Source organism: Melanerpes formicivorus, unplaced genomic scaffold, assembly GCF_026170545.1.
Source record: "Melanerpes formicivorus ecotype bairdi unplaced genomic scaffold, bMelFor1.0.p_v2 SCAF_14, whole genome shotgun sequence".
Classification (NCBI taxonomy): domain Eukaryota; kingdom Metazoa; phylum Chordata; class Aves; order Piciformes; family Picidae; genus Melanerpes; species Melanerpes formicivorus.
In genome coordinates this window covers 18301044-18313310 of record NW_027142366.1, presented here as the reverse complement: position 1 = coordinate 18313310, position 12267 = coordinate 18301044, and the positions used below count along the sequence as shown (strand labels likewise).

Below are 12267 nucleotides of genomic sequence, written 5' to 3'. Positions count from 1 at the left end.
CTGGGCAGCGGCATGTGGCACCGGTGGGTTGCTGTCTGGAGAGTGGGATGGGCAGGAGGGACATAAGCTCCTGGGCTGCTGGAGTGCTGGTGGGTGCCCAGGGGTGAGGTGCGGGGTGAGGGGCTCCCAGGCCAGCCCACTGCCCACATCCCCGCAGAGAGGGCTCTGCAGGTCTCCCCGCCGGTGGCCCTGTCCGAGTGGGCCACAGGCTCCGGCTGTTTTCTCATCCTGCTGGAATTCGTCTCCATGGGCCGGGCGGGTTCTTTTGTGTCCCCCCCACCCCTCCTTTCACTCTCCCTCTTTGGAGGCTTTCCGCATTCTGCCTTTGATCTCCCCCCGTGTTTGCCCAGCCGATCGCCGGGCTGGCCGGGGTTAGAGGCTGAGGTCAGCGCCTTTCCCATTCCAAACACCCAGAAACATCACTGGGAAGGGAGGGGATTCAGATTACAACCTTCCCGTCCACCCCTTCCACCCCACTCCCGAAGCAGCGGGGAGCCGGGGATGGACTGAGCCCCCCTCACCAAGGGGACATCACGGCCGCCGTGTCCCGGCACCCCGGCAGCCGAGCGGCGACGATGGATGGAGGTGGCGGACGGCATCGCCGGTGGTCCAGCCGGCGCTGGGCGTGCTGAAGGGCAGAGGTTTGGTCCTCTCCTCCTCCTCCTCCTCTTTGTCCCCCTGCCCGCCCGCCTTCTCCCTCATCCCCTCCATCCTGGATGCGATTTATCCCGAGCGAGCCAGGCTGGCGGCGCGGGGTGGCCAGATGCCTCCTCGTGGGAACTGCGGCCAGCCCGGCCGGGGCCGGCGAGCGGGGGGGTGGCAGCGTGTCCCCGTGGGCATCGCGCTCCTCCTGCTCCTGCTGGCAGCAGCGGCGGCGGGGCTGAGCCTGCAGCCGGGCAGGATGAGGCACCTGGGGGTCTGCCCCAACCAGCTGAACCCCAACCTGTGGGTGGATGCGCAGAGCACCTGCGAGCGGGAGTGCCAGGCTGACCAGGTGAGCAGGGCTGCGAGGGCTGGGGGCTGCGGGGACCAGGATGGGCTTTGGGGGGGCTGTGCCCAGATCCTTCATGGAGAGGCTTGGGGGTGCAGGTCCTGAGCTCAGGGTTGCAGCTGGCTCAGCTGTTTTGTTGCAAAGGGCTCAGCCAGACTCTTTCTCTACCCCCTGATGTCAGCTGGCATCAGGGGTGCCCAGGGGCTGCTCCCTGCCCTCTCCCCCCCCCAGCAGGCACACAAACTGCTTGCTGCTCCCATAAGGTGTCCCCCCACCCCCGGCCATGCACATCCCCTCACAGCATCTCCAGGCTGCTCCCACCCGGTGAGGGGCTGGGATCAGAGGAATGTGTGCTCTGGGACAGGGCACTGCCATGGGACATGCACAGACACCCCCTGACCCCCCCGCAGTTGGTCCCTGAGGGCAGAAGCCCACCCACGAACCATCTGCCCATCTGGAGAGCCCCAGCTCCAGGTTCCACAGTGGCGAGCTGGGGCACTGGCAGCTCCCTGGGGTCAGTTAGGGTGGACCCTGGAGGAGACTCCTCTACAGTTCCTCTGTGTCAGTTCCTCTGTTGCTCCTCAGCCAGCGAAGGCTGAGAGGGGTGAGATGCTGTCTGCCGGGGGGGGGGAAGCGTCTCTCCCCACTGCAGCGCACCCCTCAGCGTGGACCTGGGGGCTCGGAGGGTGGGTGGTAACCACCCTGGCAGGTCTGCCTCTTACCTGGAGTCCAGCAATGCCAAGAGTGCACAGGACTGGGCGGGGGGGGGACACCTGCCCACCCGAAAGTCCACGGGGCTGGGAGGGAGGGGGGAAGCGGGCAGCACCCGCAGCCTTTTCACCTCCGTGTCATCCATCCCCCTCCTCTCCAATCTCCTCTCCCCCACCACGGGCAGGACTGCGAAGGCTTTGAGAAGTGCTGCACCAACGTGTGCGGGCTGCGGAGCTGCGTGGCCGCTCGCTTCGCCGACGGCAGCGCCCCGGCGCCGGCGCTGGCCGCTGCCGCATCCTGCGAGAGCTTCGTGTGCGCGCAGCAGGGCTCCGACTGCGATATCTGGGACGGGCAGCCGGTCTGCAAGTGCAAGGACCGCTGCGAGAAGGAGCCCAACTTCACCTGCGCCTCTGACGGCCTCACCTACTACAACAAGTGCTACATGGACGCCGAGGCTTGCCTGCGCGGCACCCGCCTCACCACCGTGCCCTGCAAGCACATCTTCACCTGGCCAGACACCAGCCCCGTGCCGCAGGAGACCACGGCTCAGCCCACGCCGGGAGCAGGCCCCGAGGTGCCGGTGCCCCCCGCCCTCTACAGCAACCCCTTCCACCAGTCGGTGCGGGCCGGCGGCACCGTCAGCTTCCGCTGCGACGTGAGCGGCCGCCCGCGGCCGGACATCACCTGGGAGAAGCAGAGCGAGCGGGAGGAGAACTTCATCATGCGGCCCGACCAGATGTACGGCAACGTGGTGGTCACCAACATCGGCCAGCTGGTCATCTACAACGCTCGCCACGAGGACGCCGGCATCTACACCTGCACGGCCCGCAACTCCGCCGGGCTGCTCCGCGCCGACTTCCCCCTGTCGGTGGTCAGGCGGGAGCCGAGCGGCACCCTGCGGGCCGGCAGCTCCCAGCCCTTCCCCAGCGCCGAGTGCCTGAAGGAGCCCGACCGGCGGCGCTGCGAGGCGCTGGAGGTGCGCTGGCACTTCGACGCCAAGCAGGCTGCCTGCCTCACCTTCCGCTACGGCGGCTGCGGGGCCAACAGGAACCACTTCGAGACCTACGAGGAGTGCCGGGCGGCCTGCCTGGGCAGCGCCCGCCCCACCTGCCTGCTGCCCATGGTGCAGGGCCCCTGCCAGAACTGGGAGCCCCGCTGGGCGTACAACCACCTGCTGAAGCAGTGCCACTCCTTCGTCTACGGGGGCTGCGAGGGCAACACCAACAACTTCAAGAGCAAGGAGACCTGCGAGGACGTCTGCCCCTTCCCAAAGAGCCTGCAGTGCAAGGCCTGCCGCCTGAAGAGCAAGATGGTGCTGAGCCTCTGCCGCAGCGACTTCGCCATCGTGGGCCGGCTGATGGAGATCGTGGAGGACCAGGACTCCGGCATCGCCCGCTTCGCCCTGGAGGACGTCCTCAAGGACGAGAAGATGGGCCTCAAGTTCTTCAACATCAAGTACCTGGAGGTCACCTTGACCGACATGGACTGGAGCTGCCCCTGCCCCAACATGACGGCGGAGGAGGGGCCGCTGATCATCATGGGGGAGGTGCACGACGGCATGGCCACGCTGGACCCCAGCAGCTACGTCCGGGCGGCCAACGACAAGAGGGTGAAGAAGATCTCTGAGCTGATGGAGAAGAAAACCTGTGACCTCCTGAACCGCTTCCAGGACTAGGGGGAGCTGGCACACGCCGCCGGGGGGCGGGGGGAAGGGGTGGGAGGGGGAAGGGGTGAGGGGGGCAGGCTCGGGGCGGGGCGGGGCGGCCCCCACGCCGCTGCCTGTATCTAGGAGATAAGCACTGCTGGGTAGCTCTCTCCAACCCTGTGGTGAGCCCCAGCCCAGCTCCCACCTTCCCTGTAATTTATCTGCTGTGTGCCCCCCTCCTTGTACCACCCCCAGCCTGGCCAGCAGCAATAAAGGGCTGGGCTGGGTTGTAGGGGAGTGGGAGTACCCCCCACTCACCCCTCCCACAAAAGCCTTCCCTTCCCACCGTGTGCTCCCACTGCAGAATCTGACCCCCTCATTGGCACTGCTGGGGAGGGGACTGGGGATGTCCCCCCACAGCATCAGTGCTGAAAGCATCAGCGAGCTCCTGGGAGTGGGGGGCAAAGGCTTGGAGTTTATTGTGGGGAGCAGCAGCACAGCCCTGGGGAAGGGCAACAGGTCCCCCAAACATTGGCACAGTGTTGTCCAGGGAAACTGGCACCGAGCAAGAACTGTCCCCCATGCCTGGGAATGCCCTGCTCCTCCTCTGCCCCCCAAGCCCCCCCCGCCATGGCAGCTGCGGTGGCTTCTCCGGGCCGGGCTGGGGTACCCCATTGCAAAGGCAGCTCTGAAGGGGCGGGGGGAGATGGAACCGCCCCCAGGCCACCAGCCAAGCCCAGCCCAGGCTGGGGTGAGTGGGCCACTGTCCTGTCCCTGGTGCTCCTAGCCGGGGGACAGTGGCATGGGGACAGTGTGACCCTCCCGAGGAGGCACCAACGGAGCAGGGCAGCCGCGCTGGGAAGCTGCCGGGAGGCTGCAGGAGGAGCCGCGGGGGCGGGTCACAGCTTGCGGAAGATGAGGCTCTTGTTGTTGGCTGGCATGTCCACCTGCAAGCAGAGAGCTGAGGGGCAGAGCCGCCCCGGGGGCTGAGGCCTGCCCCCCTGCTGCAGAGCCCAGCACCTACCATCCTCTCCAGGCACAGCCCGTTGGCATGTGCCAGCTGCCGCAGCAGCGCCGTGTCCCGGAGGCCCCAGGCGGGATTGCTGCCGGGAAGGGAGGCGCGGGTCAGACACAGGACAGCTCCCCACAGCTGCCTCCACAGCTCCTGGGATCGGGGGGCTCCCTGGGGGCTGCTTCACGTCTTGTGGTGAAGGACCACACTGCGAGGGGGCTGCTGTGGCTGCAGGATGGGGTCACCGGCAGCCCTGTCCCACTCCCCCCAACGGTGTCCCCCAACCTACCTCTGCCTCAGGCTGTGGTCGAAGTCCACATTGCTCTGGGGGCTGATGTGACCGTCCACGGCGTAGGGCTGTGGGACACAAGAGCCAGAGCTGCAGCCATGAGCCCCCTTGTGTGACCCTCACCAGCCCAGACTGCTGTGCCCACCACACACAGAAAGCAAGCAAGAAGGGACACAGCTCCTGAGAGGGACCATGGGTCCTGGCAGCCCCAGGCCCTGCCCCAGATGGGGCGAAGGAGGACAGGATCCCTCCTGCCATAGAATCACAGAGCTGCCAGGGCTGGGAGGGAGCTCAAGGCTCAGCCAGCTCCAAGCCCCTGCCATGGCCAGGGACACCTCACACCACAGCAGCTTGCTCACAGCCACCTCCAGCCTGGCTGCAAACACCTCCAGGCAGGAGGCTTCCACCACCTCCCTGGGCAAACTGTGCCAGGCTCTCACCACCCTCATGGGCAACAACTTCTTCCTCACAGCCAATTTCCAGCTCCCCACTTCTAGTTCTGCTCCATCCCTCCCACTCCTATCCTTCCCTGACCCCCTCCAAAGTCCCTCCCCAGCTTTTCTGGAGCCCCCTGCAGATCCTGGAAGGCCACAATGAGGTCTCCTGGGAGCCTTCTCCTCTCCAGCCTGCACAACCCCAACTCTCTCAGGCTGTCCTTGAGGTGAGCAGCCCAAGCCACCCCATGCAGGGCTCAGCACGTCCCAAAAGGCTGAGATGCCCTCAGACCCATGCCCCTTCCGTTCCCAGGCCCCCACCCTGCCATGCCTGGCAACCTTCTTCGCAACCCCCTGTAGTGGATATGACTGCACCCCCTCAGCAGCCCCAGAGACCCCCCCAGCACCCACCCCATAGGTGAAGAGCACACCTCCGGGCTTCAGCAGCACCCCAGCACCCTTGAACAGACCCTGGAGAGAAAAAGAGGAAGGGACACGGTCAGAGGGATGGGGACACCCCCCCCACCCCCCCACCCCCACCCCAGGAGCACCTTCCTTGGTCCTGGGAGCCCTGGGGCCGTGGCCGTGGCTCCGGCCCTGCCCTGCTCACCTCGGTGCAGCGCAGCTCGGAGATGTGCATCATGTTGATGCTGACGAGCAGGTCCAGGGTGCCAGGCTGGGTCCCCCCCCAGCTCTCCCAACCCTGTGCCACGTCCAGCAGGATGGGGGGCAGCAGGTTGGGCACCCGCGTGGCCTCCACGTAGGCAGAGATGCTGCGGGCACCAAACCCCACGTCAGCCCTGGCTGGGGCATTGCCAGCCCCCTGCCAGCCCACGCTGCGGGCAGGCCCCAACCCCGCCCCAGCGGCGCGGCCCCGGTGGAGTCCCCGGTGTCCAATAGCAAGGTTGTGCTTGTGACACGCCCTGGGGAGGGGCTGCAGAGGGCCAGGGGTCGGCTGCTGCCAGGCTCTTTACTTGGCAACGGGCAGCTGGAGAAGCAGCAGCAGGCAAACCACCAATGGACCAAGAGGGCACCAAAACTATGCCAGCTCACCACTGCCTCCCAGCAGGGCAGCTGGAGCATGCTGCCCTCCCAGCTGCCTGCACCCAGCTGCCTGCACCCAACTGCCTGCTCAGCCTGCCTGCAGCACTGTCAGTGCCCATGTGCCCAGGCTGCCCACACACTGCCCATGGGCATTCACACACCCACCCTGCCTACAGCTCTGCCCTCATGCTGCCTGCACACTGCCCATGGGCATCCCCACACCCACCCTGCCTACAGCTCTACCCTCATGCTGCCTGCACCCATGTGCCTGCACACTTGCCAGCACCCATGGGCCCAGGTTGCTTGCTTGCTGCCTGCATGCTGCCTGCACCCACACACTCACGCTGCCTAGAGCACTGCCTGCAGCCATGGGCCCAGGCTGCTTGCTTGCTGCCTGTACCCATGTGCCCACCCTGCCTGCACCCCTGAGCTCAGGCTGCCTGCACCCATGGGCCCAGGCTGCTTGCTTGCTGCCTGCACCCCTGAGCTCAGGCTGCCTGCACCCATGGGCCCAGGCTGCTTGCTTGCTGCCTGCACCCCTGCGCTCAGGCTGCCTGCAGCCATGGGCCCAGGCTGCTTGCTTGCTCCCTGCACCCCTGAGCTCAGGCTGCCTGCACCCATGGGCCCAGGCTGCTTGCTTGCTGCCTGCACCCCTGAGCTCAGGCTGCCTGCACCCATGGGCCCAGGCTGCTTGCTTGCTGCCTGCACCCCTGAGCTCAAGCTGCCCGCACTGCCTGCACCCAGGGGCCCGTGCTGCCTGCATGCTGTGTGCACTCACAAGCCTGAGCTGCCCGCAGCCCTGCCTGCACCCTTGCTGCCCTCACACCCCTGGCACTGCTGCACCGTGTGGTTTTGGGGTGATTTCCATCCTTTTTTGGTCCATTCACCAGCCAGCTCTGGGTGAAACAACCTCCTGGCACTGGGATCATTTTTAAGCAGGGCAGTGTGCGCTGGGTGCCACCGCTGGGGAGGTTCCAGGTGGGCAGGGCAGCGGCTGCCCCCACCCCCCCGGCTGGGCACTGATTTTGGCCCCTTCCCAGCAGGTTTGTTTCACTTCTGGGGGGGATTCCTCCCCGTGCTGCAGGGCTGGGTTTATTTTTGTTTCCTGAGTGGAAGCTGAGCCTGCTGAGCCGGGCACTGCCATGTCTGGAATGGGCATCTGGCCACGGCCGGAGCCACGCGTGCCAACACAGGGCAAACAAACACGGCCCAGGGTGGATCACTGGGGTGGCACAGTGCCAGGGGCAGAGCGTGAGCCACCCACCACTGGCACCCCCGGTGAGCTGGGCATCAAGCCTGGCATCACCATGGGTAAAGGGAGGGCAATGAATGGCTGAGTGCTCTGCAAGCAGGACCTGCTGGCTGGCTGGATGGTGGGGAGAAGTGAAGGACTGAGCAGGGGAGCCTGGGCTGCCTGGGAGCTGAATCTTGGGGTTTTCCTGGCTGAAAAAAAATAAATGAGGGATCCAGGTGGGGAGGATGGATCAGCTGAGGGTGGGCACAAAGAAAGCAGCAGGCTGAGGAGCCTGGGGCTGAGAGTTCAGTGTTGGGGCATGACACTGGGTAAGGACAAGCATGGAACTGGGGAGCCCAGGCTGGCTGGGAGCTGGATCCTGGGGCTCCCCAGCCGCGCAGCCCAGCCAGGCCAGTCGCTGCGCTGTTGGCCGGGGAGACAGGTACAGGCGGTGGGAGGGAGCTCAGGCTAGGGGAGGGGGCTCAGGCCGGGAAGGGAAGCAGAGAGTGCAGTCTGTAAGGAGGGAAGGGGCTCAGCCGGGGAGGGAAGGGGAGGGAGTACAGTCTGTAGGAGGGGAGAGGGCTCAGGCCAGGAGAGGGGAGGGAGTGCAGTCTATAGGAGGGGAGGGGGCTCAGGCCGGGAGAGGGGAGGGGAGGGAGTGCAGTCTGTAGGAGGGGAGGGGGCTCAGGCCAGGAGAGAGGAGGGAGTGCAGTCTATAGGAGGGGAGGGGGCTCAGGCCGGGAGAGAGGAGGGGAGGGAGTGCAGCCTGCAGGAGGGGAGGGGGCCCAGGCCGTGCACCAGCACGCCCCCGCGACCTGCTCACCTGCGGAGCGCCCGCGGGTCGACGTCCGAGGGCTGCCAGCGGGTCTGCGGCAGGGCCCGGGCGAAGTGCGCGGCGTGGAGCCCCGCGCCCGCCCCCACCTCCAGCACCCGCAGGCTGCCGGGCCCCGCCTGGGCTCCGCACCCCGCGTACTCCCGCAGCACCTCCAGGATCGGACCCTTGTTGCGCTCCGCGGCCGCCGGCACTTGCATGGCTGGGGCGGGCCAGGAAGAGGACTACAGCTCCCAGCCGGCGCCGCGGGAAGGGAGCCGCCTCCCGCGACGCGAGTGGGGCCGCCCACGGCATGAGGAAACAAAACCAACACCCAAAAAAACCCCGCAACCAACCAACCAACCAACCAAAAAAATCCCCGAACCAACCAACCAACCAAAGCGCCCCAGAACAAACACCTCCCCCTGCCAAAAAAACCCCAACCCCCCTCCCAAAAGCCCAGCCCAACCCAAAGCACCGAAAGAACCCCAAACAAAAAACACCAAAGAAGCAAAAACCAAACCGAAGGGGGGGAAAAAAAATCGCAAAGCAAAAGAAAGGGGAAAATTCAAAGGGCAAAAATAAACCCGAAACCGACTACACATAAAACCCAAACCAAATCAAACCCAGAACATCCAAAAGCACTAAAAAAACCACCCCACCAAAACCAACCCCCCCCCAAACGCCAAACCAAACCCAAATCCAAAGGAAAAGAAGGCAAAACCAAAAAGAAACCACAACCGTCAACAACAACAAAAAAAAGAGCCTGGAACCAAGCAAACGAAACAAGGACAACAAAAAGACAAGCCCCGAAACGACCAAAACAACCAAACGAGACAACAGGAGAGCGGAATGAATGCACTGCACCCCGGGGGAAAGAAAAAGGAGGAAACCTTCGTGCGCCGCCCGGGAATCGAACCCGGGTCGCAAGAATGGGAATCTTGCATGATACCACTACACCAGCGGCGCCCTTATGTTTCGCTTTCCCCCCGCGGCCCTCGGCTCGCCGCTTACCGCCGCGGGGTCTGCCCCCTGCGTTATTGCTGCTTGCTTTGCAGCCCGCAGGCTCACGGATCGCGGTGACACCCCCCCGCCCCCCACCCTCCCCACCGAGGGTGCTGCGGGCCCGGGGGGTGACGCTGCTCCCTCCCACCCTGTCCCCAGCACCCCCAAACAGAAGCGGGTTAAGGGGCCGCGGGTGCAGCCGAGGACGGTGCATGCCGGCAGGGGGCAGCGGGGTCACCCCGTGGTGTGACTCCGGCCCGTGGTGTGACTCCGGCCCGTGGGGCTGGCAGTGACCCCACCTAGCTGCCCCACACACCCCAGTCCAGGGTGGGTGCATGGAAGAGTCCTGATAGTGCCTGAAGACCTGGGGCTCAGAGCTTCCTAGGGGCTGTACCCACCAGTGCCACACAAACCCTGGGCAGGGCTTGGGTGGGGAAACTGAGGCACAGCCTGGCCCCGGGGAACGGCCCTGTGACAAGGCAGGGGACAGCTGTGTGACAAGGCAGAGGCAGGTCCCCGTGGGTCACAGCTGTGCTTAAGGGCAGTAACAAGGGACACAGCCTGCAGGTCTGGGGAGACAATGAGGCTGACAGCCGCAGGTGCCCCCTGGGAGGTGCCCAGCACCCCGCAGGACCAGGCCCTGCTTTGCAGGATGCTAACTCGGAGGGGCAGGCGCCCCCAGCAGGGCTGTGCCACCATGGCCACATGGCAGGCTCACACCGCACTGCCAAGGTCACCCACGTGGGGTGGCTTTGGGGCCCCCAGAGCAAGCCTGAAGTGTGCCCAGAGCCCTCACTCAGTCTGTCCCACGGCCTGTCCTCCAAAGCCTGGGTGCCCCCCAGCTGTGGGTGACGCTGTCTGAGGGTCCTCTCCCGGGGCTGCAGGTCCCACCACGTGGGGACACCCCGGTGCACCTTCCCTGCTCCAAAGGTCACCAGGGCGGCTGGGACGTGGCCCGGCTCCTGCGGGGCGGCCCGCGGCTCACGGACAGGGCTCATCAGGCTTGCCCCCGCGCTGTGCCCGCGGCGGTGCCACCTGAGCGCCTCCTCGCAGCTCCCTGCATGTCGCCTGCCGGTGTCCTGCGCGCCCCAGGAGCGACTCCTATGTGTCCCATGGCTGCAGTATCCCCTCTGTCCTGAATGTCGCCGTGTGTGCCCCCCGACTGGGTCCTGTGTCCCCTGCGTGCATGTGCCACCTTCTGTTCCGTGACTCCCGTGTCCTGTAGCCTGCAGTGCCCTCTGTGTGTCCCCAGGTCCCATCGGTGTCCTGAGCCTCCAGCATGTCCTACATGTACCCTCTGCATCCTGCATGTGTCCCCTGTGTGTCCCCAGGTGTTCCCCTGTGTGTCCCTTGTGTACCCCCTCTGAGTCCCCCACCCTATGTGTGCCTCTAATGTGCTGCACATTGTCCCCTGTGTCCCTGGGTGCCCCGTGGCTCTCCTGGTGTTCCCTCACATCTCCTACATGTCCTCGATGTGTCCCTTGTGTGTCTGTGTCCTGTGTCTCCTGCATGTCCTGTGTCTACTCTCTGTGTCCCATGCACGTCCCCCGTGTGTCTCTCCAGCCCAGGTGTGCCCCCAGTGTGTCCCCATGTCCCCTGCGTCCCCTGTGTGCCCCATGCACGTCTCCTCTGTGTGCCCCCCCAACCCCGTGTACCCCCGAGGTGTCCTGCACCCCATGTGTCTCCACTTCCCACATGCCCCAAAGGTGCTCACAATGCCCTGCATGTGCCCCACACGTGTCCCCACCCCCCGTGTGCATCCCCCTCCCGCGTCCCCATGTTCCCTGTATGTGCCCCCAGTGTGCTCTGCATGTCCTGTGTCTGCCACATACCCCCTCCACATGTCCTGCATGTGCCCCCATGTCCCATGTGGGCACTGCTGTGTCCCTGTGTTCCCCCTGTGTGACCCCATGTCCTGTGTGTCCCCATGCTCTATGTGTGTCCCTTATGTGCCTCCCCCTTCCCATCTGTGTCCCACCTGTCTCCACTGTGTGTCCCCACATCCCATCTGTTTCCTCTGTGTTCCCTCTGTGTCTCCTGTGTGTCCTCATGTCCCATGCACTCCTCTCTGTGTCCCCTGCATGTCCTCATGTCTCATGCACTCCCCTATGTGTCCCCTGTGTCCCCATGTCCCATGCTCTCCCCTATGTGTCCCCTCTGTGTCCTTATGTCCCATGCTCTACCCTGTGTCCCGTGTTCCCATGTCCCATGCACTCCCCTCTGTGTCCCCTGAGTGTCCCCATGTCCCATGCACTCCTCTCTGTGTCCCCTGCATGTCCTCATGTCCCATACACTCCCCTATGTGTCCCCTGTGTCCCCATGTCCCATGCTCTCCCCTATGTGTCCCCACTGTGTCCTTATGTCCCATGCTCTACCCTATGTGTCCCCTCTGTGTCCCCATGTCCCAAGCACTCCCCTCTGTGTCCCCTGCATGTCACCATGTCCCATGCACTCCTCTCTGTCCCCTGCGTGTCCCCGTCCCATGCATTCCCCTCTGTGTCCCCATGTCCCCATGTCCCATGCTCTACCCTGTGTCCCCTGCGTGTCCCCATGTCCCATGCACTCCCCTGTGTTCCCTGTGTCCCCATGTCCCATGCACTCCCCTCTGTCCCCCCTCTGTGTCCCCATGTCCCATGCACTCCCCTCTGTGTCCCCTATGTGTCCCCATGTCCCATGTGTTTCCCTGTGTCCCCCCCGTGTCCTTATGTCCCACGTGTTCCCGTGTCTTGCATGTCCCACGCGTTCCCCTGCTTGTCCCCTGCGTGTCCCCTGCATGTTCCATGTGCCCCACTCTGTGTCCTGTGCGTGTCCCGCGTGTGTCCCATGTTTCGCTGTGCCCCACGTGTCCCTCCATGTTCCTCTACGTGTCTCCATGTCCCCTGTGCTCCTCGCTGTGCCCTGCGTGTCCCCATGTCCCATGTGTTCCTGTGTCTTGCGTGTGTCCCACGCGTTTCCCTGTGTGTCCTCTGCGTGTCCCGTACACCCCACTCTGTCCCCTGCGTGTGTCTCGCTTGTGTCCCCACGTCCCACGTGTTTCGCTGTGCCCCACGTGTCCCCCCGTGTTCCGCTACGTCTCCCCATGTCCCTCTGT

General features: G+C 65.1%; 2 protein-coding genes and 1 non-coding gene across 3 annotated transcripts; 1 reads left to right on the top strand and 2 right to left on the bottom strand.

Annotated features, from left to right (window-relative positions):
* Positions 1–763: 763 nt before the first annotated feature.
* On the top strand, positions 764–3387 carry WFIKKN1 (WAP, follistatin/kazal, immunoglobulin, kunitz and netrin domain containing 1). Its single transcript, XM_068147262.1, has 2 exons — positions 764–994; positions 1887–3387. The coding sequence occupies exons 1-2, from the start codon at positions 764–766 to the stop codon at positions 3375–3377; spliced, it is 1722 nt and encodes a 573-aa protein (XP_068003363.1). The 3' UTR covers positions 3378–3387.
* Positions 3388–3802: 415 nt separating this feature from the next.
* On the bottom strand, positions 3803–9051 carry METTL26 (methyltransferase like 26). The gene is made up of 6 exons (XM_068147269.1): positions 8184–9051; positions 5693–5855; positions 5494–5553; positions 4649–4716; positions 4372–4450; positions 3803–4294 (listed from the first exon to the last, which is right to left on the bottom strand). The coding sequence occupies exons 1-6, from the start codon at positions 8390–8392 to the stop codon at positions 4247–4249; spliced, it is 627 nt and encodes a 208-aa protein (XP_068003370.1). The 5' UTR covers positions 8393–9051; the 3' UTR covers positions 3803–4246.
* Positions 9052–9069: 18 nt separating this feature from the next.
* On the bottom strand, positions 9070–9140 carry TRNAG-CCC (transfer RNA glycine (anticodon CCC)). Its single transcript has one exon. It is a non-coding gene; the product is annotated as a tRNA-Gly (tRNA).
* Between the last annotated feature and the right edge of the window lie 3127 nt (positions 9141–12267).

Bases quoted from the DNA above. Each gene is read 5' to 3' on its own strand.
- WFIKKN1 (XM_068147262.1), top strand. From the start codon at position 764: ATGCCTCCTCGTGGGAACTGCGGCCAGCCCGGCCGGGGCCGGCGAGCG. The intron at 995-1,886 runs GTGAGCAGGGCT...CACCACGGGCAG, and splicing joins GGGAGTGCCAGGCTGACCAG to GACTGCGAAGGCTTTGAGAA.
- METTL26 (XM_068147269.1), bottom strand. From the start codon at position 8,392: ATGCAAGTGCCGGCGGCCGCGGAGCGCAACAAGGGTCCGATCCTGGAG. The intron at 5,856-8,183 runs GTGAGCAGGTCG...TGGTGCCCGCAG, and splicing joins GACCCGCGGGCGCTCCGCAG to CATCTCTGCCTACGTGGAGG. The intron at 4,295-4,371 runs GTAGGTGCTGGG...CTCTGCTTGCAG, and splicing joins GGCTGTGCCTGGAGAGGATG to GTGGACATGCCAGCCAACAA.